This window comes from Lemur catta, chromosome 21 (genome assembly GCF_020740605.2).
Source record: "Lemur catta isolate mLemCat1 chromosome 21, mLemCat1.pri, whole genome shotgun sequence".
NCBI lineage: Eukaryota > Metazoa > Chordata > Mammalia > Primates > Lemuridae > Lemur > Lemur catta.
This window is the reverse complement of record NC_059148.1, coordinates 12160945-12188250: the sequence shown is the minus strand read 5'-3', so window position 1 is coordinate 12188250 and position 27306 is coordinate 12160945. Positions and strand designations below refer to the sequence as shown.

At 53.0% G+C, this 27306-nt stretch overlaps 2 protein-coding genes across 6 annotated transcripts in view; both read right to left on the bottom strand.

Moving 5' to 3' along the window:
- Positions 1 to 31: 31 nt before the first annotated feature.
- On the bottom strand, positions 32 to 6919 carry CRYBB3 (crystallin beta B3). The gene is made up of 6 exons (XM_045534346.1): positions 6871 to 6919; positions 5304 to 5398; positions 3701 to 3819; positions 2534 to 2666; positions 1492 to 1634; positions 32 to 344 (listed from the first exon to the last, which is right to left on the bottom strand). The coding sequence occupies exons 2-6, from the start codon at positions 5376 to 5378 to the stop codon at positions 179 to 181; spliced, it is 636 nt and encodes a 211-aa protein (XP_045390302.1). The 5' UTR covers positions 5379 to 5398; positions 6871 to 6919; the 3' UTR covers positions 32 to 178.
- A 2140-nt stretch (positions 6920 to 9059) lies between these two features.
- KIAA1671 (KIAA1671 ortholog) overlaps positions 9060 to 27306 on the bottom strand; it is a 168891-nt gene continuing 150644 nt past the window's right edge. For 4 of the 5 annotated variants that reach the window (XM_045534341.1, XM_045534342.1, XM_045534345.1 and 1 more), the window contains 7 exons: positions 27082 to 27200; positions 24616 to 24865; positions 22144 to 22315; positions 20245 to 20369; positions 17930 to 18072; positions 15002 to 15084; positions 9060 to 13800 (listed from right to left, as the gene is read on the bottom strand). In XM_045534341.1, the coding sequence (XP_045390297.1) occupies positions 15006 to 15084; positions 17930 to 18072; positions 20245 to 20369; positions 22144 to 22315; positions 24616 to 24865; positions 27082 to 27200 (888 nt within the window). In that variant the 3' untranslated portion in view covers positions 9060 to 13800; positions 15002 to 15005. The other variant, XM_045534343.1, reaches the window with a different exon arrangement.

Genomic DNA, 27306 nt, shown 5'->3' with positions numbered 1-27306 from the left:
CCGGCCCCTCAGGAAGTGATGCAGAGGAACATGGCAGGTGGGGGACCGACCCCCAGCTTTATTGAGCAGATTCCGGGGAAAGGTGGACAGGCAGCCCCTGGCCCCAGCCCTGGAGCCTCCTCTTCTTGCCCTTGCTGCCCCCCAGGGCGGGCCTAGGCCACTGAGGTCGGGGTGCCCTTCAGCTGCTGAGGAAGCAGCCCCGCTTGTGCCACTTCTGGTCGCGGATGCGGCGCACAGACTGCAGCTGCGGCTGGTTGGCGTCCCAGTCGTTCCAGTGGCGGTACTCGCCCTGCTCGAACACGTACTGGCGCCCACGGTAGCCAGGGAACTCATAGCCAACCCACCTGCAGGAGACACCAAGGTTGCGTGCACAGGGCCGGCTTCCAGCCACCTGCCCCAAGCCAGACCAAGCCTTTTAAAGCCAGCATCTGATCATGCACTTCACCTGCCTAAATTCCACCTTGGCTCCCCAGTGCCCTCAGGATAAATGCAAACTTCTTACTCTGATCACATGACCCTTCACAAACCATCTCTAGCCTCATGTCTCAACTCTACACGCCGACCTCTCTTAGTCCACCTTCCTCGAACTTGTCATGTCTCTGAGCCCTTGTACACGCTGTTCCTTCTGCCTGGAACACTCTTCCTTACCTCGTCCTTATCCCTCCCCCTCCTTCCCCATTTGCATTTTTTACATCTCCTTTTAGAAGTCTCCTCCAAAAAGTCTTCCCAGATTCCCCCAGGCTGAATCAAGTACCTCATGGGGACTCCCAGGGCCCCTTGTGTGTCCCCGTCACGATCCTGATCACAATAAATTGTGAATACCTGTTTCCGTCTGTCTCCCTATCTGCCTACGTAAACCTTGAGGGCAGAGGTATGTAGTTCTTGTCTCTCCTGTATCCCCACACCCGGCATATAGTAGATGCTCAGTAAAAAGTTGTTGGATAAATTATTGTCAGGGACAGGTGGCATCTCTCAAGGCCTAATCCCAGATCACAAGCACATGTAAGATGGAACCACCGACAAAGGGCAGGTGATCCTAAGGTTGCATTAACAGTGATATGAAGCCCAGAATGGGGGAGGTGATAAGCCTGCTCTCGTCTGCACTACTCAGGTCACACCTGGACAGCTACATATATCCTGGGTCCCCTTGGTAAGAAGGACAAGGATCACGAGGGGAAAAAAAAAAAGCATTCTGAGAATCAGCTCAAGGGCTTGGGGACGTTCTGAGAAGGAGTAAAAGACTCAGATGGGGGCAGGTGGGGAGAACAGATTTCACTTGACTTTAAAAAAGGATAAAACTCCCCATGAGTCAAGGCTGCCTAGAAGTCTCCACGGCGCAGGTGCGCAGGCAACTGGAAAGGGCCCCCTGAACCCGGAGGAGCAAGAGACATCAACCGTGTAAGAAACGATGAGCGGAGACGCAGTTTGGAGCCAGGGGTGCGGCTGACCAGAGAACGGGGCGGGGGCCAGGGTGAGGGTTGGAGCCCTTACGTCCCGTTGATGGCGCGGACGCTCGCCACACGGTCCTGGAAGCCGTGAGCCCACAGGCTGGGCACGTCATCGTCCACTATTTCCATCTTGCGGCCGCTGAAAGCCGGGTTCTCAAAGAGATGCAGCTTGTGGTCCGGACCATCCTGAGGGTGAGATTGTGGGGTGAGACAGCTGCTCCCACACCCAGAGCGGAGGTCAGGGAGGCCCCAGATGCCAGAAAGAATCGACTGGTCACCACAAAATAACGCCTGTCCCCAAACCTGCCTGCCGCAGGAGACAGGGGACCCAGGAGACACTTCCACCTCCACACCCACTGCCCAAGGGAATATGGGGTGCTGGGGAGCCTCCTCCAGAGCTGGTTCGCTTAGGAATCCTGGAGCCATAGAGTGTGAAACCGAAAGGGGACTTTTCAGATCCTGTTCGGCCCCATCATTTACCAGACGGGAAGCCGGGGCCCAGAGAGGGTGGAAGGAGATAGAAGTATTCACGTGCGAGCATTCCCTTTTTCCTAACCAGACTCTGATTTAATCTTCCCCGTTTTCCCTCTGCCACTGCCCTCTAAGGAGGACTCAGTTATGTGACAAGGAGAAAGGGCTCAAGTGGCCACCGAGTGTGAGTGAAGTAGGTGAGACAGGAGGGCAGCATTTAAAGGGTCACCGTGTCCCTTTCAGGTGTTGGAGAAATGCAAGTGAAGAACCTAAACTGCGTGGAAGTTACTTTCTGAAGTTATTCTCTGGACTGCGTTTCTGTGGCCACAACACTGATCCGAGACTGGACCGCGTGGCCCCCAGTTTTAGTAGGGTTGCAAACGGAAGCCCAAGTGCCGTGCTGGCTAATTCAAGACGTGAGCCCTGGGGTCCCGACCCCCAACCTGACGCCCATTCAGTAGCCCACTTCTTCTTGTCCCACGTGATCATTTAGCTCAGAAACACGAGGGCCCGCCCCACCCCAGGTCCACGCCGGCCAAGCCCTCAGCCCTTCACTGGCTCGCGGCAGGCCCTGCTTCCAAGAACTCCCGGGAGTGGGCAGGAGCCAGACTCACAATGTTCAGGGGCCGGAGGGACAGGAGGCTGTCGCTGTTGTGGCTGTTGGACCAGGCATCCCAGCGAGGGTAGTCCCCCTTCTCCAGGACGAACTGCTCCCCGCGGAAGGCCCTGCGCTCAAATGCCAGCCACCTGTGAGAGGAAGAGGCCGGGGTCACCTCCACTGCAGCCGAGGGAGGACCCAAGTCCAGCGAGGGAAGCGCCCAAGAGCTGCTGACCTTTGACCTTGCACCTCTCCCTAACCCTACTACTGACTCCTGGACCTGTTATTGGAGGAGCTACTAGGACATATCGGGAACTGAGACTGTGGGCCAGAAAGACACCCCAGGAAATGTTATTGATTGTCTATGTCATGCCCAGCCTCTGTGTACGGTGCTCAGAAAAGTCCTTAGCATAAAGCCTGGCACATCGCAGAAAGTATTCCATAGTATTCCTCTTCCTCCTCCTCCTCCTCCTTCTTCATTTTTCTCCTGCAACACCCCACCTTCCTGCTCCTTCCTCTTCCTATTATATTGTTATTATTATTTATTTGTGTCATCCTTCCATTTATTTTCACAAAACTCTTTCTGACGTTTGTAGCATTGTTATCCCCATTTGACGGATGAGAAAACAGAGACCCCGAGGGTGAAGATCCTCGCCCAAGATCACCCAGATGGCTGAGTGCCAGAGCCAGGACTTTTGGTCCAAAGGCGAAAAGTCAGAGCCCAGCTGGGATGCCTGTTTGCCTTCCAGACATGCATGGGACACTTATCCACTTGGGCCTCAGTTTCCTCATCTATAAAATGGGGATAAGAATGACACCTATTTTACAGGGTGGTTGTGAGGATTCAATGATATGATGCATGTTAAATTTTAGGTGTTTTAGTTATAATTATTAAAACCATATATATAAAAATCCCATTTTCCAGTCCCTGAGCCAGGTGCTGGGCTGCCTTTCTCTGTTCTCTTTCCATGGTACCCTGTTATTTGTCACAAAAATCTAGAGCTAGAAGGACTGTAAGAGAATCACAGTTCAACTCTCATTCTACAGAGGGGGAAACTGAGGCCAGAGAGGGGAAGGGAGTTGCTGTAGGCCCCACAACAGATCTCGAGCTCAGATTGGGACCCCCGGACTCCCGGAAGGCAGGGGGCTGTGAGGAAGAGCTGGGGGTCTGGGTGGTACTCACGGCCCGGACTCCACCTGGATGGAGCCCACCTTCTCCAGCAGGCTGTCGGTCAGGTTGGGGCACTCGGCCGAGAGCTCGCATCTCTTGCCTTGGAAGTTCTCCAGTTCGTACACGATCACCTGGAGGAGCAGCCTCCTAAGCATCCCTCCCGGGCCGGGCTCCGGCTCCCGCCGCTGCCCCCGCGTGGGCGTTCGGCGGAGGTGCCACCTGCGCCCGCGCTGCAGGTACCAGCCCGGCGCCGGCACCGGGCGGCCTGCACTGCCCTCTGGTGGCCATGGCCGGAAACGCCTCCAGGAGCCTCAATTAGACCAATTCAACCAGGGATTGCACCTCAAATAATTGACAAGAACCAGGTGGGGAACCTAAGAGAAAGTGAAATAACCCAAGGAAGGGCTGCAGGGAAATGGAGCCACTTCTGGCCATGAGGAAAGGAGGGCCCAGTTCCAAACTTTTCAAGAGAGGCCAGAAATCTCTATTTTCCTCGATGTGAAATTTCCCCATTTAAAAAATCCCCACGTGGGACAAATGAAACACACTCTGGGTTACACACTCTGGGTTGACCTTCACCTGCCCCATGCCCGGGAAGGAAGGGGCTGCAAAGACAGACCAAAGTTCTCCTTTTCTCACCCACCTGGAAGCACAAACTTGTTTTTGTAGAAGGTTCCTGGGGAACGTCTGTTCTGATCGTTTTACAAAAGGGATGAAAGAAGCTCAGAAACGGTAAGACACTTGCCTAGGGCTGCACAGCGAGTTAAGTGGAGGCACCAGGGTTCACTAAGTCTGCTGGTTCTCTTACCCCCACACTGGCTTGGACAGGGAAAGGAGCACAGGTGACAAAGGCAGGCAGGAAGGGATGGCAGTGACATCCACCTTCCTGGTGGGCCTCGCCTCTGGGAAGTGCGTCAAGGCCTTGGAGGTCACTAGACCAACCCTGAACTGTTCCCATGAGAAAGCTGAGGGTCCAGGGCAAGGCTTGCCCAATGTAACCCGAGAACCAGGCCCTCCCTTCCCGGCCTCCTCCACTCTTGTTAAAGCCACCAGGCCATCCCCAGAAATGTCCCTGCCCCCATTTATTTGCTCAGTCAACCCATGCTCAGCCCTCATCTCAAATGGTTTCTCAAAAGACCCCCAGGGATGGTTTGCGAAGAGCAGGGCCCTCAAGTTCAAAGTCTCCCTCAGATGTCTCCTGTGTCTCCCCCCGTTAGCCGCCCTTGTTCAGGGAACTGTCTCTGAGCCCTCCCAGCAACTCTGGGCACTGAGGAGCATGGGCATCATCCCCATTGTAAAGATGGGGACGTTGAGGCCCAGGGAGGGAAGGAAACAGGGCTGAGGCCAGGCAGGAGAGTCAGAGCTCGAAGCACGTCCCCTGTGTGTTGCGCTGAGACAGGCAGGACCCGGGTGACGGGTTGCATTTTGCAGAGGACACTGAGGAGGGAAGACGCAGTGGGTCTCGAAGCAGGTTCAGAGCAGAGGGTGGGAGCGAGAGGACACGCCGGAGCGGTTCTCCCGGCCCGGCTGGCTGGAAGGGCTGCTGCTCCTTTGCAGAGAGAGGCTGCCCAGCCGGGAACCTGGCCCCGAGACCCAGCAACAGCCCTGTCAGTACCTTGTAGGTGCCCCCAAGGCCTCCGTGACTCTTGCCAGCCACAGCCTGTTCCGGTGCTCCGTGCTGTTCGGCCATCTCCCCAGGGACACCTCTGGCTTCAAACCAAAAGAAAATGAGTCACTGAGTCCACTCAGGAGAAAGCAGGTGTTGATGTGACTGGAGTTGAGGGTGAGCTGCAGAACCTTGCTGCCCGTGGGACGTGGTCATGATCCCGATACTCATGATCAACACTCAGTCATTCAGTCATTCAACAAACACCCACCGAGCACCTACCGAGGGCATGCGGACTTGGACAGTCAGGAGGATCGGGAGCCCCATTTTGTAGAGGGGAACTCCAAGGCTCAGCCAAGTGAGGCCACTTTCCCGAGGCACACGGTAAGTGGCCAGGGTGGGGCCTGGCTCCAAAGCCCACGCCCTTTCCCCCCACACTCTGCCACCTTCCCCAAACCAGGGTGCTTGGGGCTCTCTGCAGATGCAGCACCTCTGGACCCTGGCCAGAGGGTGGGCTCTGGGGGGGGTCTCCTCTGCAGGGCTCTCTCCCGCCCCCATATTCCAGGTAGTTTAGTCTCTTGCTCACTCGTTGCTCTGTTCAGCAAAGATTCCGTGAGCACCTGCTCTGTGCCAGGCCCTGGGCTGGGTGACCAGGATGGACAGGACTCCACAGGGGGTGGGAGGTGGACAGACAGACATCTAGAGACCAGGCCCTCAGACACCTGCTCCAGCCCAGTTTCCAGGCATTCAGTTGTCATTCCGTACATTTATCAAGCATTTGCTGTGTACCAGCCACTTTAAGAGACACAGACAGACACAGAGCCTAGGGGCACAGTGACCCACAGCACAGGCCCCTGCAGTGGTGACGTGGAAGGATTCCTCTGATCCTTGCACACACAGACACACAGGGTACTGTCCTATTTATTGCATTTATCAGCACATACACATGCGTGTGCACGCACATGCACACACATGCACACACTCACACGAGCTCCTATGTGAGTACAGTCATATCCCACCCACGGGCACACAGCATGGGTTCTGCCTCCCTCTCCCTCCTTCTCTCTCTCTCTCTCTCTCTCTCTCACACACACACACACACACACACACACACACGCCATTTCAGACATCCCTAGTGGTACATAACACACCCAGCTGTTACCCGCCCGCAGCTCCCGGCGTGGCCACCGGGCTGCGTCGCCTGCCTGCTGCCTGCGCTGTCTGTGCCCGGCCTCGGCAGGAAACAGGGCTTGGTCCAGCTCACGGGGCACCCTCAGGGGACTTGGCAGGTTCCAAGTTTGCCCAGGCGCCCCGTCTTTGCCCCCTGCCCCAAGCGCATGCCCGGGGGTTAGACCCTGGCCACCGCCCTGGACGCACAGACAGCGTGGCTCCCTGGCTCCACGCCCAGCTGGGCTTGGTGGCCGCCTGTGTCCTCTCGCATGGCCCCTACCCGCAAGTGAGGCCCCATCTTTCTTTGGCGGGGCGCCAGCCGTGCGCGCGCCATGGGGACCCCCGCAGGGCCGGGCCTCCCCGGGCGGCTCTTCCCTTCCCTCCGCCCGCCTGTCCCGGGATGAACCTGTCGCTGTAGCCTCGGGAGGCAGAGCGGAGCCGCGGCCTTCTGCAGAGCCGGCCTGCCCCGCAAGGAGCCCCCTATTTATGGGCGCTTTCTGACGGCCCAGCACATCCCGGGCTGCTGAGGCAGCGCGCTGTCCGCCCGATTCCGTCCACGCCGCTTCACCCCAATAGCGGGTCCAGGGAGGCCCCGGCGCCTGCTCCTCGGCCGCGGCTTCTCATGACTTCCTGGGGGCAGATGGACCTCGCTGGCTTTGTGGGACGCCCGACAGCGCCGGGCGGGGTCATCGGGGTGTCCCCTCTCCCACCATCTTCCTATGGGGGGCACATGACACCTTGGAGGGACCCCAGAGGCCCTCTATTTTCCTTGTGCCGCGTGGCCTAAATTGCAAGTCAGATCACCCTAAACAGACTTTCCAAGTCAGGGGCGAGTCCACCCAACGGTTTTCACCAGATGCTGTGACAAATCCAAAGGAGACTTACTTTCTGCGTGTGGGAAGCACATGCCAATACCAGCTCCCGTTTATTGAAGACCTACTACACGCAGGGCACCGTGCCAGCTTCCCGAGCTTTCTGTTCCATCCCCAGCCAGCCACCTTTAGGGGAGGAACTGTCACCTCCATGTCACAGGTGCAGAAACTGAGTTGAGCGAGGTGAACTCGCCTAGGGGGACCTGGCCCGGGCTCTTGGCCTTAACAGAGACAAAGGTGAGCACGACAGTCAGCTGTTTGTGGCCAAAACGGCGGGGAGGGGGATTCAGGCATTTTTAAAGTGTCTAACAAGGTATAATTTTGCCTGTAGCAAGGATAAATGGTTCTTGAATGGCTACAGTGATGATGGGGCAAAGGAGGGAAGGGTTAAGCCACAAGGTTTTCTTTCGTTGTTATTTGTTTTGGGCTAAAATTCTCAAGTCAGCATCAAACCTACAGGGCGATGGCGGTGGGATGCTGGGTGACAGTCAGACTCTGGAGCCAGAGCTGGGGCGTTACTGAAGGTCAGAGCTACAGTCTCTTCACCCCTCAACGGAGAACCTTCTCTCCACCCGAGCCGCCAGGAGATCGTGCGAGCGAAGCAGTCGGCACGGTGTCTGTCCCTTTGTGACTTTCATTCCAAGGATCCTGCCCGCTGTGGACAGTTCACACCCAGGGGCTGCTTCCTGCTGGCGATCGTGGAAAGCAGAGTTGGTTTGGACCCCTTAACTCGGGGTGCAGTGGCCCCTGGCCGGGGGTACAGGGAGGCAGGCAGAGGTGGGCACGGCGTGGCTCCTCCCATCAGCTCCTGCAGGATCCGAGCAGCTACGACGCGCTCAGCACTTCCACACGCCACGTCTGCGTGATCCAGACTTCCCAACCTCGACACCACTGCCTCGTGGGCCCGGATGGTTCTTCCTGGTGGGGTCGGGTGAGGGCTGCCCTGGGCATTGTGGGAGGTTGAGCTGCATCTCTGTCCTCTACTCACTGATGCCCGTAGCATCCTCTCCCCTCCGGGTGATAACCAACAATGTCTCCCGCCATTGCCAGATGTCCCCTGAAATGTACAATCCACCCAGCTGAGAACCACAGCTATAAACTCATGCCCACTAATGTCGCTACCACCCCCCCCCCCCCCCCCCGCTGGATAGCTGAGGAAAATCAATGCTTAGAGATAGCCCAGGCTGGGCACTGTGGCTCATGCCTGTAATCCCAACACTTTGGGAGGCTGAGGCAGGAGGATGGCTTGAGGCCAGGAGTTTGAGACCAGCCTGGGCACCATAGCAAGACCCCTCGTCTCTAACAAAAATAAAAAAATTAGCCAGGCGTGGTGATGTATACCTGTAGTCCCCGCTACCGGGAGGCTAAGGCAGGAGGATTGCTTGAGCCCAGGAGTTTGAGGCTGCAGTAAGCTATGACTGTGCCACTGCACTCCAGCCTGAGCAACAGAGCAAGATCCTGTCTCTTAAAAAAAGAGAGAGAGAGAAACCAACCCTATAGACTGGAGGTGGCAGAACAAGGATTTCACCACTTGTCAGTCTGAATGGAAATCTTGTCTTATGTCCATGGCCTCCCACCCTGGACAGACACCTTGTCCTAGGACCCCAGCTGTGCCCTCCTGCTGCCCCCCCACAGCTCAGCACAGAGGAGAGACTGACTCAGCCGGCAACGGGAGGGCCCGCATGCACGGGAGACTCCATTCACACTCGGACGCGTCAACTTCTCCAGTGCAACTTGCATCAAAGCTTTATTTGCTATTTTCGTAGTCTGAATGCAACATCTTTGTACATGCAAGGGTCATCTTGTTTTATTGCAGTCGACTGGATCGCCGACTGCTCTTCTGTGCATATGAAACCTTTTTACAGTTACAAAATATAAAAGCACTTGTAGACATCCAATACTCTGTGAGGTCCAGGAAGCACCCCCCCCCCCTTTTTTTACATTAAAAATATACGTTTTTCAAGATGAACACGGTTAGAGATTTTTTTTTCTGGGATTGGATAAAGTGCCTCTCGTCTGCCTTCCGTTCAGAACTCCTGGAGCTTGTGAATTCATAAGGCAATTGCAAGAACACTGCAGTCGGGAAGCTGTAACTTTGCTACGCACACAGAACTCGAGTTCTTCCTCTAGCATGACTCTATCCGAGGAGGGACCCAGAAGGAAGGTTAGGAAAATATATACCATCTTTCTCTACATTTCCATCCCCCCGCCCCATCTTACAAAGCATGTTGAGGATGGTAATTACCCCGGGGAAGTGCGTGACTTCTAGGATTTAGGAAACGACACAGTACAAAATATCTTCCATAATACAATATATTACTTTTGTGAGCCCCCTATTTACAAGATCTATAAGGCTATTTGGAATGAGATCATTAAAAAGCTCAAATTCTTCTTTAGACAACAGCATCGCATCCAGCCGGTGAGATGCCACCGGAGATTGTCAAGGAGCTACCGTCCAAGGCCTGGAAGAGGATGTCACGGGACAGGTGTGAGGGCAACTATTTGAGGAAATTCTGGGATGGCGAAGGGGAGAGGCTGACAAGTGTCGAGGTCAAGGGTCAACTGGCCAGAAACCTCAGGCCGACTTTCTGGAGCAGAGAGCCCCACTTTCTGCTTCCCCCTCTTCCTCCAGGAGCTGATCCAGACAAAAGAAAGAAACTTCTAGAAGGGGGCTGGTGCAAAAGGAGACACGACTGGCACAGACCTGGCAGGCTCATGCTTCCTGGCATTTTATGCGGCTCTAGGCCTCCAGAGCCTTGGCCTGCCTGGAATTCCAACAGGGTGACCTCTGGCAGCTTCTCAGCACAGAGTGACCGTCCCCGTCCAGATGTGGAGCGCGTCCTGCCTGCGCCCAGTGGCTCCCACCTCAGTCCTGCCCTCCCACCCCGTGGACTCGTGACGCCACATGAGTGGCACACGGTGGAGGGGAGGAAGGGACGTTCAGAGCACACAGACTGTCTCCCGGCCACTACGGTGACCTGCCGCAGCTTAAACGTCTAAACGGGGGGGAGAGGGGCAGACTGGGGTAGATCACGATGCAAAACTTCAAAGCGTCGCTCGACAAGGCAGCGTCAGCACCAGCGGGGAGTGGCTGAGGTCTCCTCTGGGAAAATCACACTGAGGGTTTGTCCAGATTCCTCTGAGGGTTAAGACCTCAGGCTTATGACGCCTATGTCTGTTCCCGTTCCTTACGGATACCCTGGAGTTGGCCTCACGTCCGGGGACGCACGAAGGAAAACACGTCTGTCCGAAAGCACGTGACTAGGCTCGTCCCCCTGGAAAACTCTGCCGTCCGATTGTCCTTTCCCTGAATCCTGGAAAACTCGAGGCTGCCAGGTCAGCTTCCCTAAAACCCGCAAATGTCCCAAGTGCCACGAGGTTTCCCTTTGGCCAGAGCTTCTCTGGCGGCACTGAGTGATTCTCCCCAACACTGATTCTTTGAGGACTCGCCGGGGAATTTCACGGGCAAAAGCCTCTGTTTCGAATAGGCAAAGGACCGTGAGGAAGGGAGGGGGGGAAAGACACAGACGTACTGAAAGCCCAGCTGTCAAAATGCTGATGTGCAGAGGGGAGGGGGAGAGAGGGAGAGACAGAGATTGATTGTACATTCACAGGGATTTGCATTCTGTGCAAGACTCACTTGTGCAGGGCTGGTTGGGGGCGGGTGACTTGACTGCACGCAGATGATATTAAGGCATATTAAGTGAGTTTGAAAGAAGACAGGTTTCCAAAGTGGGCTCCAGGCAAACTCGAGAAAGTAGCATTCAACCCCCCGCTTAGCCCCGAAGAGCTCACACAGCTTAGAAAGGGGAGAAATAGATGTCCCGTGGCCCCAGCTCTCTGGAAAGGCTCCAGAACACCAGCCCCTTGCAGTCTCATTGCATTGATCAAGGTCATGGGAAGCCTGTTCAGAGGGTCACTCCTGACCACTGGGATTGTCTGCTCTGTGGCGCTGGAGGGGACGAGGTCACAAAAAGTGAAAGGAGGTGCGTTAAGACCTTCGGGACGTGCCCTAGTCAGTTTCAAGGGGGTGGACTTTGTATGTTCTGATCAACACGGAATTCAATGGATTTTTATTTCCCATCAAGGTGTGGGAGGTTAGGCAAGAGATATCCAGATCAATCTCATTTTCAAGTGTTTTTCTTTGCTGTTGGGTATTCGTGGACTAAATAAGACAAGTTAAGAACTGAGAGTTTTGCACGGTGAGTATCACCGTACTTAAAGCAGGTCCTTTCCTATGGCCTGGGGTGGCACCAAAGCGCCTTCCCACCGGAAGGAAAGACAGGCTGCAGCCAAGAAAAGAAGTCAGGGTTGAAACACTAGGGCTGTCTTTCAAAGCGGGGTCCCATGGACGTGGAAAGCCACTATATCAAAATTGTGATAAAACAGTAATTGGATCTTTAAACAAAATTAATGGAAGCAGTTCTTGGAAGAATTAAATCCCTAAATGGCCAGTGAGAATCAATCGGTCACTAGCTCCATTATCAAGCAGGGCCAAACGCCCGAACCCGGGTGCACGAGGCTTCCAGACACACAGGGCTGGGGGCAGGGCAGGGTCCAGCAACCGCTCATCAGCAGGTGGGGTAGGGGGCGGTGGGGGGCAGTTGCTGTCCCTGGGGCTGAACCACAACCCTACACCAGGGCACAGGTGTTTGTCTTAACCTGGAGAAGAAAAACAGCCGATTGCTATCCACAGCCACCCACTCTCCAAGAGAGATGAGAGGAGACATAAAAGGAGATGAAGGAGGAAGATGAGATGGAGAGATCAATGGAGCCTCTGGGAGCAGCCGCCAGGGACATGAGAAGCCTGTTTTGACACCATTTATTTGCATATAATGGATTTATCAAGAAAGACTTTTATCTCTTGGGAAGTTGCAGGTGCTGGTGGGGGGGGGGGACACATGTGCCTCCCACTTCCGTATCTAGCCAGTGCTGTGCATGGATCCATCCGGAAACTCAGCCCCAGGCCCCTCAGCAATCACAGGCTGCCCTGGGAACTGCCCAAGCATCTCACAAGGGGCGTCTCCCAGGCAAGGCTGGCACAGAGACGATGGCGACTCCAGGCATGGCAGGTGGCCGGCTAAGCATACCTGGGTGTTTGCTGCAGCCTGGGGCTTCAGAAATGAGGAGGCTGGCGCTAAGGATTTCCAAAAAGAAAGACAGAGAAGAGACCGTCTAGAGCCCCCAGAGGTCTTGGAGAGTCCCAGGAACGAGCTGATAGCTAGCAAGAAAAAAGGAGGCAAGGCAAGCCTTATCGGTCATCACCTGGCATCCTGCTCTTCCGTCCAGAGTCCCCGGCTTGGGGGGCTCCCCTCCAAAGAAGGGCTTTCAGCAAGACTTGCATTTGGACCAAGAAAAGCACCTGGTCAGGTGAACATGAGCATGAAACAATGAGGTGAGAAGAAGCAAAAAGGACCCCTCATTCGTGCATTTGTTCTGAGGCCAATTTGGAACCGCCCCAGGCCGGGTCCTGTTCGAAAAGACTGGAGAAAAAGATCCCGAGGGCAGGTGTGATGCTAAGTGGCAAAGGCACCGCCATGTGGTTTAGGAACCCTTGAGGCCGAGGGACAGAGGTAACCCCACAGAAATCAGAGCTCAAATGAAAAGAAACCAGGAAAATATATACAAGAGTGACAATTAAAATGTCTAAAAAGGATAAGATAACCTGAGGTGATTGGATACTTCAAAACAAACTATGCACACGTCTTTCCTCCTGTCCTTTAACGTAAAAACATATATACATATCAAGTTTCAAAGAAAATTGGCTGAGTTATTGCTTTATCGCCTTCTAAAGCAGACAAAAGTGACATCAAATGACACAGGTCAACTACGCAGGTGGCCCCACTGGAAGGGTAAATACACTTGAAAGCCTCGGGGAAAGTTATGTTTAAAAACCGGAACTGCTGATTCCTCCAGGGGAAGACGGAACTTGCCAGAAAAAGCCATCAAAACCCCCAACCTGGTGGTAACATCTTGGACCAAGACTACAGCGGGAAATGAGCGGTTTGACCTTCCTTGGAAATGTTCTTCCAAAAAAGACCCGCCCTGGGGTGGGGCGAAGAGGTGCTTTCACAATCCAGGTGTTTTTCGGAACCGAGGGAGACAGTCCAGCCTCACGCCGATGTTCCTGGAGCTGCGGACAGTGTCTACAGTGGGTAGAAATGCAGATTTTTACACAAAAGGCAAAACCACCCGCATAGACGTTTCTGGGCAGCCTGGTTTCCTTCTCGGCCGGCAGTGCTGTCCGGGGAGGCGAGCGAGTGCCTGGGGACCGTGGGTCTTCCCGTCGGGGTCCGGGGAGAGCTTGCCAAGGGCGGGGGACACGGGACAGAGTCCTCCCGCCCCCCGACGGGAAGGGCCCAGGCGTGTGGGTGCGGGGCGGGAAGGAACGGCAGCAGCTCGGCCTCGTCTGCGGGTTCTGACAGTTAAGGCTTCTGTTAATTGCACGTGGCGGAGTCCCCTGTCTGGAGAGGAAGGGACAGTGTTAGTGTCAGTGGTGGGAACATTTGGCCCCATTTCTCTCCACCCTCAGGCCTTGAAACCCTTTCTGATATGTCCCAAGAAAGCCACCCCGGAAGCTCAAGGCCAGGAAAGAGACTTTTGGGGGTAGGAGGTCGGGGAGGGTAAGGGAGGTGGCAGGCAGGGTGACACAGTGCAATGAATATGAAACACAGGGTCAGCTCAGGGTTCCAGTCTCAATTCTGAGCCTCAGTTTCTTCAAATGGCTTGCTGGAGGCTTAAATGACACACCACATGTGCTGCACTAAACACAGAATAAACACAGGCCCTGAGCCTCACCCAAATCTCTTGAGCATAGATGCATTTGGGAATTTACAATTTTTTTTTTTTAGTTTAGAATACACACACGCACACACACACATGCGCGCGCGCCCTTACATACATAAAAAATCATGTAACATATATTATATATAATCCACACATACTGTGTAACACCCCCATAATCAAGCATACAATATACCTGCAGTGTACTATGAATATTCACATCAAGTGGGGGAAATAGAGTCTAAATACATTACATCCATTGAGGTCAGGTTTGCCAATAGGTGAGTTAGTAAGAAACTCTGTTTTCAGAGCTTTCTGGAATTCAGGTTTGTGGATGAGGGACGTTAAGCCTCTTACACTGCGTGCTCCTACACCGGATGTGAACAGGAAGTATGGAGCACTTCTGGTGCATTCTCAGCCACATGGGCACTGCTAACCCATTTTACAGATGAGGAAGCTGAAGTTCACGATGTTATATCATCTGGGACTTCTACCAGGGCTTATCTAATCACTTGATTTTTTTAAATACATATATTTTCAAATTAATTTTTAATTATGCAGGTTGTACATGAATGCACTCCCCAAGTAAAAATTTGAAACATTTCAGATGAAGCTGCCCTCTGTGGTCCCAACCCTTTTACTTTATAAAGGGGACTGAGGAGCGGCAGGAAGGACGTGCCAAGTGCAAACAAGCCCACAGCCTGGGCACCTGACACTTGGCCTGGTGCCTTCTCACCTGCTCCCCACTGCCCGGCTTTGTTCGCCCCCCGAATGGAAACAGACCGTCACCACCCTCTTTACAGGAACTCAGAATTGCGCCCGCCCTTCTCCGCCTGCCCCCTGCCTACGTTCCCAGGTCTCCCCAGCAGAGCCCCTGCGTACCTGGTCAAACTTGATTCTCATAAAGGCTTTGCCTCTTCTTGGATTTCAACTCCTTTAGCCACTGTGGAGACGGCTCGTCCGACCTGAAACCACAAAGCCAGTGAGCGGCCAGTGTGAGCTGCACCGGGGGCCCCGTGCGGGCAGGGCTGCGTGGTACCCGCTCTGCATCCTGTGCCAAGGCGCGGCCCGGACCAAGCACTCACAGGTGACAGAGAGGCCCACGTTGACATGATGAATAAGTAAGAAGTAGACATTAGCCAAAGTGCCCAACGGTGGGGAATGTTAAATAAATCACAGTATATCCGTTCTAGGAAACCACCTGCAGCTATAAAAATTCCTCTTATATAAAATTACTGCCATCAACCATTGGTCCTCCACTTAGCTGTCCATCCTTCCATCTCTCTGCCCAAGCAGGTGCCTGTGATGGTCTAGGCCACGGTACCCAGATACTTGGTCACACATTATTCTAGGATGTTTCTCTGGAGGTATTTTTTTCTTAGATAAGACTAATATTTAAATCAGTGCTGAGTAAAGCAGATTATGCCCCATAATACGGGTGGGGCCTCCTCCGATCAGTCGAAGACATTAATATTAATAGAAAAAGACTGACCTCCCAGGAAGAAGAGGGAATTCTCCCAGCAGACGGCCTTTCAGCCTCAACCCGCAGCTCCTCCCTGGAGCTCCGGCCTGTGGGCCTGGTCTACAGTTGTTGGACTTGCCAGCCTCCACGACCATGTAAGCCAGCTCCTTAGCAGCAATCTCTCTCTCTCTCTGTGTATATGTGTATATATATTAAATATATATGTGTGCATGTGTACATATGTTCTGTTTCTCTGAAGAATTCTGAATAATACAATGATCATGAGACATAGAAAGATGTCTTTTGGCCCAGCGCGGTGGCTCACACCTGTAATCCTAGCGCTCTGGGAGGCCGAGGCAGGAGGATCCCTTGAAGTCAGGAATTCGAGACCAGCCTGAGCAAGAGCGAGATCCCGTCTCTACTAAAAATAGAAAAAAAATAGCTGGGTGTGGTGGCGCATGCCTGTAGTCCCAGCTACTCAGGGGGCTGAGGCAGGAGGATCACTTCAGCCCAGGAGTTGGAGATTGCTGTGAGTTAGGCTGATGCCACAGCACTCTAGCCCAGGTGACTGAGTGAGACTCTGTCTCAAAAGAAAAAGAAAAAAAGAAAAAAAGAAAGATGTCTTTTGTTTATTGAATGTTAACAAAGACTGTTTTGCAGAGGTGAGATTTATTTTAACTTTTGAAAATTAAAGAACACATAGAGTACTCAAATCACACGTGCACAGCTCAGTGAATTTTCGCAGCGTGAATACGTTTGAGTAACCACCACCTAAATAGTAATATTTTTGAGCTTTATTTTTTACTTTCTACTTGGTAATTTTCTGTGTTCTCAGAATTTCTTGTAAGGAGAACATATCATTTTAATAAAAAAAAACCAATAAAGTCATCACTCCTTAAAACTTTATTCAAGAAGAAAACCATGTTTATGAAGATTGTTTAACAGGCCCGGGGAAATGTTCACATGAAACATGTAGCAGGAATAAAAAGCTACACACTCACTGTGATCTCAACTGTTTAAAAAAAAAAAAGGAAGGAGAGATGCCCAAATATTGACAGTGGTGGTCTAGGCAGGGTAGGATCATGGATGACTTTTTCTGTTTTATCTTTTTATATTTTCTAAACTTTCTACAGTGAACACATGCTACTTTTATAACCAAACACACGTGCACATAGGACTTGACTTATTTTGATCTCAGAGAAAGCTCCTGACCCTGTGGCCCTGGAGGGCTCAGGGAAGTTGCTGACCTGGTTGTGGGTGGAGTGGGGTGGACGTCTGTGGCTCAGGGTAGTAAATATTGTCCCCTTTGTGGGCTGCAGGGTGTCTGTTACCACTGCAGTTGTAACATGAAAGGAGCCACAGACGATATGTAAATGAATGGGCGTGGCTGTGTTCCAATAAAGCTTTATTTATAAAAGCAGGCAGTGAGCTGGATTTGGCCTACGGGCCGGAAGTTTGCCAGCCCCTGCGCTGTCAGCACTTATTATATAATCTCAACCCTAGTTTCACGAACAATCCGCAGCATTTATGTCCTAACAGTACTCATGGCAAGAATTCCACTCTCCCTTAGTGAGCACCTCCACATGCTGGGGCCGAGGGCTTCATACACACTCCTAGTTTCATCCCCACAAGCCCCTCGGAAGGTTAGGATGGGTAGTAAACCCATTTTACAGATGAGGAAACTGAGGCTCAGAGAGGTCGAGTGACTTTTCCGAGGTCCTGTGGCTTTTAAGCAGCACAGCTGGAATTAAACCCCAGCCGTGTGACCTTAGATCCTATGCTCTTAACCTCCACCCCCAGCTGCTGAGACGCCCCGGTCTGAGAGCCCCGTGGGGCATGCGCCGGGCTGCGCCCATCTCTGCCCCGAGCAGGCCCAGCCCAGGAACGGGACGGCTGCTCCACAGACTGCAGCCGAGCTGCGTGACTTCATCTCATGCCACCTGGCTGTGCCTTTGATGTCCCTTCTCAGGTCTCCCTGATCTCCCAAGACAAACGTACTTCCCTGGAGGGTAAGAGGAGGGAGGATGCCTCAGTTTCCCCATCCGTCTGGAGAGGGCTAAACTAGATGAGGAGTTTTCCAGTGGTGGAGCCCTGGTTTTCCGTGTAGGAGGTGGCAGGGCGGGGGGAAGAGGGGAGGCCGGCTGCCATGACTGCCGGCCCCCTTCCTCCACCTCTGCTGTATGTTTCAGATATCAGAGAGCCCAGCGATCAAGTAAACAAAACTCCATGGCTAGAGAAAAGGGAAAGTCGAAACTCTCCTCGGTTCAGCTCTAAAAGCTGCAAGCACCTCTTGGACGTCCATCCTGAGTCTGGGAGGGGAGGGACTCTCTCTCCCCAAGACCTCTCACCTCTTGTCCTTTTCCACGCTGGAGGGCAGCACGCGACTGCCCAGCACCCCAGGCTGGAAGGGGGACTTGGGGGCCTTGGGCTGGGGGGCCCAGCTGGGGGCCTCGCCAGGACTGTCCACCTCTGGCCTCTTGTGCAGCTGAGCCTGGGGAGAGAAGAGAGCTGAGTCTATAAACCGCCTTTTGTCTGGGGAAGGGCCCCACGCAGGGACACGGTCGGGCCTGCTGAGCCCTCTGCGAGCACTGGGGCCCCCTGAGTCTGAATGGACTCGGGCAGGAAACACAAGGGCTGGAGAAAAAGCAGCCACCCTGGACCATCAGGATCAAACAACCACCCCAAATACACATAGTCGTGTTCTCTCTGATTGAAAAACTGCTGTTCATAGTGTTCTCAGTACGCGACACGCCACCTCCTTTACCGTCCTGACAAGCTACACGCAGACAGCTGCAGGTTCAGTTCCACTAAGTCCCGTCCTCCTATATCCATATGAATCAGAAGAAGTTTGCACGGCCCTTTAGGGTCCCACAGGAAAATGGCAGCATGGATTTTCAGCCATTTTTGGAGGGTGTGTTGGGAATGGAACCACGTAAGATCGTGTGCAAAAAGATCCCCCTGGGGGACCTGGGGTGTGAGCGTGGCGGGTGGGATCTGTCTTTCCAGCAGCTCCGGGGCAGCCTCGGCCACAGCGTCACCACCACCGTCTGCTGACAGCTCCTGCTCATGGAACACTCATCCTCCGGACTCCAGCGGGCGTGAGCTCTGTGCTAACTGTTAGCTCATTTCACACGGACAAGGGCAGAGCCTGGCTTTCTCCATTTTACAAAGGCAGTCACGCAGTTTTCAAAAACTGGGATTCACACTGTGTCTGCACCATGCCCAACTCCAGGACTCTTTCCAGAACAAGCCCTGTGGCCTCCTTTGGTTGTTAACAACTGCCGGGCGCTGCCCGTGGCAGAGACTGATGGGGATAATGTGGCGGCCGCCAGGCTCAAGGGGGCTGAGTCAGTGCTATGAATGAATGGTGGGAGCCTCATTTCTAGAGTGCCGCGGATTTGAGCTGTGCTCAGGGAGCCAAGGATCTGCCTTCGGAGTTACTCGAGACGTCCACACGGGAGCCCCAGGGCCCCTGCCCCGCCTAAAACCAAGGCCTCTTCTCTGCCTCCTACCTTAGGCTGCCTTGTAAAAATCATTTGTTTTGATGCTTAAAACAACAAAAAAATAGTCAGAAGGACTCCGGCCTGGTATAGTGGCTGAAAGATGTTCACATTGTGAGGGCCTGTAAAATCAATTACAGAGACAAGCATGCATCCAAGATTTACTGACTTTTTATTCTTGCAAGACATGACACAGGAAAGCCAAACTTCCATCTACTAAGGGAGTAACAAATTCATGATCCTCCCACGCGAGGTTTTTGTGGCCTTCAGGGAACAACCAGAGTTGAGGAATTCTACAAACAAACCAGGCTTTTTTGGGCCTTAATTTCTTCTTCAATAAAATGGGAGACAAAAAGTACTTTTTTGCAGGGTTCCTGGGGTCATAAAGTGAGTTTGCAAGTGCATGGTGCCTGGAACACCACGGGGGAGGGGGCCAACAGTTCCTCTTCCTTGCCTAAGCTAAGCACCAATCATCCCCGGGTTGCTGGAGCTGCAGGTGGGGAGGGGGAGGCAGCCCAGCCCTCCCCGCAGCATCCCATAATCCAGTGGGCGTTCTCGTGTAATTCAAGAGAGTGCAGGGTGGTCCCAGTGCTGGCTTCCCACGTCATCTGGTGTTGAAACGATCATTTTCCGTGCCTACCTTCCCTCGCTGGCTGGATTGCTCAAGGGCCTCAGAAGGCTGGGCGTGTTCACCCGTTTCCCAGCACTGGGCCCGGTGCCTAACATGGATCGTTAGCCCACTTTACAGATGAGTAAATCGAGGCTTAGCTATGAGACCAAACAGAGCAGCAGGTTTAGGGGCGGAGGAAAGACAGAAAGTGGAGATCGAGCAACACAAGGCAACTGGCAAAACCCAAGTAAGTTAACAGTACTGTTAATAGTACCGTACCGAGGCCAATCTCCTAACTCTGATAACGAGCTATGCCCACCTGAGAAACCACCCTGGGCGAAGCTGGGTGGAGGGTTCATGGAAACTCTCTGTACTGTTCTTGCAACTTCCTTTGAGTTGTAAACTATGTCAGAGACAAGAAAGAAGGAAGGGAGGAAGAGAGGAGGGAAGGAAGGATGGAAGGGAGGGAAGGAAGGACGGAGAACTCTGTTCTTGTGGCTGCCGTGGTCAAGGATCATGGGCACCAGGTGGCTCTTGGTGAGGGGTTTGGTACCTTTAGCACTGCTGGGTCCACTCCTGGAAACACAGGCGTCCTCTGAGGATGGCTGACAGGTGTCCTCTCAGCCCTAGATGGCTTCTCCTCCTCATCTGAGTCTTCCCTCCTGGGTGATTTCTCTTCTGTTGCAAAGAAAATGGCACTGAAGTCACCGGCAGCTGCCATGCACCGAGGGCCTGCGGTGACGGATGCTTTGCACACAGTATCTCATGCACGACTCTCAAGAGCCCTGCACTGTTACTGGCCCACGTGACAGATGAAGACAAACCCTGCGCTCATGCTCTCTCTAGTCACGACTCTGTCTCTTGCTGGAAGATACTGACACCAGGCAGACCAGGTTTTCCCTCGAGGGAAGGCACAGACAGACCCCCCTCCTGGGCCCCTGGCTCATTGCAAGTCAGGGAAATAGAAGGAAATCTTTGGCAGAGGCAGGAAAGGATACAGGAAGGTGTTCGGCCAACAGTGTGCTGGGATTACGCTCTTAGAGAAGAGTGTGCAGAGCTGCGTGTCTGTGGAAGAGCCGCCCAAAGGTGGACCCGGGACCCAGAAGTCACTCTCCTCCCCCCGAGCTCCCCTTTCCAGGACAACCCCACCCTCATGCCTGAGGCTGAGTGGATCGCCCACGCAAGAGACTTTTAGGTGTGAAGGGTGAGGAGTTTCACCCTCCCCGATGGCTGGACACTGGCGTGGCACAGTGAGGAGCGGAGGAGGGGAAGGAGGATGCACGAGGCAGGGCCTGGTCCTCTGGAGCCCCCGGACTAAGCGGGGAACTGAGGCACACCCAGAAAGTACGGGCCTCAGCCCTCCCCAGCCCCTGGCCGGCTCCTCAAGGCTCATGGTGCCAATCCCAGCTGAGGGTGTCTGTGTGCTTCTGTCCCTTATATGGTCTTTATTTGCTCCAGGCAGCTTGGCCCAGAAAGCCAAGAACGCACGCAGAGAGAAGTCTCACTCCAGGCACTTAAACATTTCCTTTAATAACAAAAATGGGATGGGAGAGGGAGAGACAACTCTCCAAACGATTGTTTGCGGTATCTGGTCAGAAGTAGTGCCTCTCCCTCAGCTCAGAGTCTCGTCTGACATCCGACTCTTTGCCACGGGCAAATCCCAAATGAACAAAAGCACCTATAATAGTTTTGGGGGACTTAGTGGGGAGGTTAGCTGCTACAGTTTCCACTGCAAAAAGAAATTTTGTTTCTTCTGCAAAATCTTTCAAGGCTCTCCATCTGTAGACAAAATCTAACTTCTTGGCAAAGCATCAAGGACCTCCATGATCTGGTCCCTGGCTACCTTTTCAGCATGACTCTTGCTATTCCCAGCTTGAGTGACACTAAGCTCCTCAAAGATGCTCCTGCCATACACACACAACGTTCTTCCCATACTTCTTGCCCCTTTGATCCTGTTGATCCATCTGCCTGGAATACCTTTCCCTAGCTAATTCTTATGTGTTCTTCAAGCTTCACTTAAGTTTTGATATAGAATGCAGCCAAAGCAATCCTTAGAGGAAAATGACTAGCCTCAAATAATTTATTAGAAAACAAAAAAGACTGACAATAAATGAATTGATCTTTCAACTCAAGAATCTACAAAATAATACCAGCAAGCAAACCTAAAGAGAGTATAAAGGTGAATTTAATAAGAATAAAAACAGAAATAGTGAAACCCAATTAAGTTGTGTCTCTGTCCCTCGTAACCCAAACATCCTCAATTAATATATCATCCCCAAAAACATTTTGCCTAGTTTCTGATAAGCTCTGCAGAACAAGGAATCAGTTTCCTGTGCGGTTGTGTTTTTATGCTCTAAAGCCTTCTAAGTTGAGAAGTTCTCCCCAGGGTTTGATCTAAATCCTTCCTGCTGTGCAATGTGGTATCTGGGGAGGAGAGAAGGTGTGGGCGTACCCGTTGAATCTTTGAACATCCACGTGTTGTCAGTCTCCTCCAAAGGAGACCTGCTCCCCGACTCGCTGACTCGGCTGCGCCGCAGGGAGTGGGAGATTGGAGCCCGCCGGCGGCTTCTCTTGCTGAGCTGCACCCGGGTCTTGAGGGCACTTGAGTCGAGGACTGAGGTTTGCTTTAGGGGTGGAAGGGAGGAAGAGGAGAAAAAGGAAGGGAACCATCAATGGAGGGCACCATCCGGGGTGTGTGTGCATAGCTTCGCTGATACGTGAGAGGCTATTTAGGTGGTACACAGGCCAGTGTTTCCACATTTCCATGGTAACCTAAACACCCGAAGCCTAGATTTCTCCATGAAACATACCACACAGGCCGATGACAAGAATCAGGTGCATAAATGAACCTGGAGTGCCCTGGCACATAGCAGGCACACATGGAAATGCCTTCCGCCTCCTAGTGACCACATACTAGCACATACGCTAGAGCAAGACTCAGTGTACAGCAGGGGCTCAATAAATGTTTGTTTGTTGAATGAATAATGGATGGGATTTAACATCTAACTAAATCCTTCTGCAAACTATATTCACACGGAGTCCCCGAGCTGAGAGGTTCCCCATGTGGTCCCTCCTTTACTCACATAATCTGGGGTGCAGGTGGGAGGGGACCGGGCCTTCACTTACGAGCATCCCTGAAGACTCGGACTTTGAGCAGAGGCAAGTCGACTGCCACCGAGGGTTTCCAAGATCACCACCAGCCCAGTGAGAGGGCCCGGGGTGCGGACCATCCAGGTGGGCTTGGCGAGGGGGTGGGCAGCACCTGACTTAGCAGGCTTCCGGGAGATGGTGGCGAAGTGTTCAAAGGTCTGTGTTCAAACCCTGCTCAGTTCCAATCACAGCTGTGTGACCTTAAGCAATGCACTTCACCTCTCTGAGCCTGGGTGTCCGTATTTATAAAAAGGAGATAATCACAGCATCCCTGTCCCAGGGTGGCCGAGAGGATTCCCTGAGCTCAGGCATGGAAAGCCTTGTTTGAGCCAGTGCCTGACCACGGCTCACAGCTGACAGCTGTCACCACACGGGGCCTCTTTCTTCCCAGTGACCTCCTGTTCTTGCGTGAAATGTTGATGTCTTCCCCTTAGGTCCTCTTTGGAGAAATTCTGCCACCCGGGGCTTTCTAAGCCTGCGATGATGGGCTCATTTTAGTGGGTCATTTCCCAGAGGTGGCAAGTGACACATGCCCCACTGGAGGTGGCAGAGGAAGCTGATCCTTGGACAGCTACTTCCCAAACCAGCCACAAAGGTGTCCTGTGGGGAGATTCGCGTGGGACCAGGGGAAGGGGGGACAGACGGAAATCCCAAAGAGCCTGCCGCAGCTAGAGACGGGCTCGCTTCCCCGGCCACTTAATAGAGCCGGTTTTTCACACGCAGGGAGGGGCAGATGGTGCCGTGTACACAGGGCCACCCTCGCAGCCTCGGCCTGGTACACGGCCTGGATTCTTTAGTGTCTCGCCTCCCCGCCCAAGCTCCAAACAGGCCCCAGATCACGGCTGGCATCACAGGTAAACCTCAGTACAGTTTCAATAAGCAGCACACCTATGCTTGGGGACACTGGCACTTACAATCACTCAGGGACCACTGCGATTTCCTCATCTGCAAAATGGGCAGGAAGCTTTGCCTCAGAGGTTATTAGCAAGTGCGGGGGCCCGTGGCCAACACTCAGTGACTGTCGTTAATAATAGACACTCAGAGGGAACCGCTTCGTGTTCTAGAAGGAAAATCCAGCAAAATATGCCATGGCCTAGTGACGTCATGCTAGTATGTAAGCTAGAGCAATGCTCGGCATGTGGCGAGATCTCAATAAATGTTTGCTGCACGAATAACTGAATACATCACCTAACTAAATCCTCACGACACCCAGAGAGGTGGGTGCGTCCAGGGGCATGTTTATACAGCGGAGTGCCCCAGTGAACACTGAGCTTGTGTCTTTCTCTGCCTCTGCCTTTACCTAGAGGTGCCAGCAAGAGACCTTGACCAGACTTAGAAAGTGAATCCCCTTTGAAGCCCTGCAGGGGCTCAGAATTATTCTGAGCAAAAGTCTAGCTTCACGCTTGGAATGACAAACCTCAGGCAGGACGCTCAGGGGTAAGAGGTCAGACTTCCTGCTTACCTGGCAGGTGAGGGCTTAGGTCAGGCTTCACTGGAACACAAACCGGCTACACTAATTACAAGTGGGTAAGAAAGCTGGGGTTCCGAGAGGGCAAGACATTTGCCCCAAGACACACAGCAGGGATACGGCGGGACCAAGCTACATGCACGAGTGAGTCTCAGCTCAAAGACTGTGCCCTCTGTACCCACTACAGGGGTCCCTGGAATGCAGAGCCTACCCCTGAAGGGGGAATTCAATGGGAGATGCTGGAACTTCTTTTAAGAAAAAGTGACTATTTCCACCACGGCCACGTGCTCCTGGTTATTGCCTTACATGGATGAAGGAAAAGTCATCCACTCCCTTGGCGGGGCAGGCGTCCAGAGGGGGTGGCCCCTCCATCCCGTCGGTGGACTCCAGGTCAGTGCTGGAGCGGTCCACACTGGTGCTCCGCTGGTCCCTGGAGCAGTCGTACTGGTCCCCGGCAGAGGTGGGCTCCGTTTGGGAGGACAGAGAAGACAAGCGGCTGCTGGGGGCCTGTTTCTGTGCCGATGTGGCACTGCTGTCCGGGGACTCGGGGGCCGAGCTGCAAGAAAGGCAAGGAAGGGACACCTGGTCATGGAGGCGTTCCCGGGAACAGAATCTCGAGTAAAAAAGGCGGCACGAAGTACAGCTCGGAGTGGCCTTTATATGTCAGGGAACAACAGACAGCACGTCCCAGCAGGAGACCCTCCTGGGAAACAGCGTGAGATATGCCAGCCAGGTGCTGTTCAGGGCACCACCTGCAACACCTGGCCAGGTGCAGAATGGGAGGAGTCAGCCCGGTGCCATTCAAGACCCTCTAACCCTGCACTGTCCCATGGGCGAGCTGCTTGTCACAGGTGGCTGCTGGGCTACTGCAACGTGGCAAGTGAGAGTGGAGATGTGCCCTGGATATAAAATACACACGGGATTTGCAACACTTTGAATGAAAAAGAGAATGTAAAATATTTCACAAATAACCTTTCATGTTAATTACATGTGGAAATGATAGTATTTTGGATCTGTTGGTTTCAGTAAAATATATCATTAAAATTAATTTCACTTGCTTCTTTTTGCTCTTTAGGTGTGGCTCCTAGGACATTTGAAATTACATATATGTCTTGCATTTGCAGCTCACGTTGTGTTCCCTTTTTTGTTTATAATTGACACATAATAATTACACTTGTTCATGGGGACAGAGGGCTGTTTCAATACATGTACACAGTGCATACTGATCAATTCGTCACTTCGTACTTCTGTTGGACAATGACAGCCTGATGTAGATCAAATGATTACTAGCAGTTGCCCATGGAAGGGCAGGGGCTGGGGAATCTCCTGCAATGTTTCATTTTCTCATTCATTCATTCATTCATTCAATAACGATTTACTGAGCATTTACTATGTGCCAGGCACTGTGCTAAAAACTGTGTCATATAATCCTCTTCACAATCCTATGACAATTATTTTATAATCATATAGCCTCCACAATCCTATTATAACCTCATGAAATTAAATTTGAACCTTGCTCAAGATGAGGAAACTGAGTCATAGAGATGAGTTAGCTTGCACAAAGGGGCAGAACTAGGATTGAGCCTAGGCAGTCTGACCCCAGAAGCCAGGTCCTTAGACCTCGCCTCCTTCTGACATCTCTTACCGTGATAATACATTCAGGGACCACTCTAATAATTGGAACCACATAGGATAGAAAATTTATAAATAATTCAAGGCATTTACTCTCTCCCCCCCACACACACACATAAAAAAGACATGGAAGCTAAGAGCATTAACAAAGCCTCCAGGGCATAGGAGACCCTTACCTTGACAAAGGGCAGGTGGGCACCCTTGACAGGTGGGTCTATCCTGAAAGACCCCGCATCCCCACCACCGTCCCCAAACTGCACCCTTGAGCAGAACTTGCAGCCCAGGTACTGGCATTTTCCCATGCTTTTTGTCAGCTTTGGGATGATTTCATCGCTTGGAATAAGGAGGACGTTGGGGGTTGTGGGGTGGGATTGAGGCAACTCCGCCAGGGACGAGGGACATACGGCCGCGGAGGCAGCAGATGGCAGCGCTGCGCAGGGCCGGGAGCAGGACCGCGCCCGGGCGGCCGGGGAGGCTGCAGTGCCGCCGCCGGGCAGCAGGGGGCGCCCGCCCCCGGGAGCGCCCAGGTGGGATCCGCCAGGTGGAAGAGCCGGGGCTCCCGGGTCACATGGCGACATGTGCAAAACCGAGGCCCAGGCTTCCGGCATTCAGCTCATGGACAAAACACATTTCACAGTTGGAGGGAAATGGCTTTCACAGATACTGTAAGAAACCTTTGCTTCCCTTTTATTTTTTCTTACGCATTTTCAATTCCATCCTCAACGCAACTTGATCATCAATGACTTCATCATCTTTTTTAATTGTGGTAAAATCCACATAGAATTGACCATTAGTGGCATTTAGTACAGTCACACGGTTGTGCAACTGTCACCACTGTGTGGTTCTAGGACACTTTCGTCACCCCAAAAGAAAACCCGGTGGCCATTAAGGGTCACTCTCCGTCCTCCTCCAGCCCCAGCCCCTAATCTGCTTCCTGTCTCTATAGATTTGCCTATCTCGGATAGTTCATGTAGTATTTTCTTTCTAATTGTTTTGTACTTTCTAAATTTCTTTTTTTGTTTTTTTTACAGTAAGAATGGTTTCCTCCCATAATTTCAGACAGAGTTTCTGCCAGTGTAGAAATCGCCTCCGGCCCAGACGCCGGTCCTCGCAGCCTGGATCCCCGCATGCGCGTCCTACCTGTCCCTGCTGTGGCGCTGGTCTGTCCACGTCCCATACTGGCTGTCGGCTTCGTGCACAAGAGTGTCGGTGTCCTTGGCCTCAGGGGGCCGCCTGGAGAAACACTGCTTCAGTTGGTCCTGCGAGGACAAGCCAGAGGGGAGATTCTATCAGGGGAGTGCTCAGAACCCCAGTCCCGGCTGACACAAATCACATCGCCTGGCCCCCAAGCTCAAACCCGTCCCA

Bases quoted from the DNA above. Each gene is read 5' to 3' on its own strand.
- CRYBB3 (XM_045534346.1), bottom strand. From the start codon at position 5,378: ATGGCCGAACAGCACGGAGCACCGGAACAGGCTGTGGCTGGCAAGAGT. The intron at 3,820-5,303 runs GTACTGACAGGG...CTGCTCCTCCAG, and splicing joins GCCTTGGGGGCACCTACAAG to GTGATCGTGTACGAACTGGA. The intron at 2,667-3,700 runs GTGAGTACCACC...TTCCTCTCACAG, and splicing joins ATCCAGGTGGAGTCCGGGCC to GTGGCTGGCATTTGAGCGCA.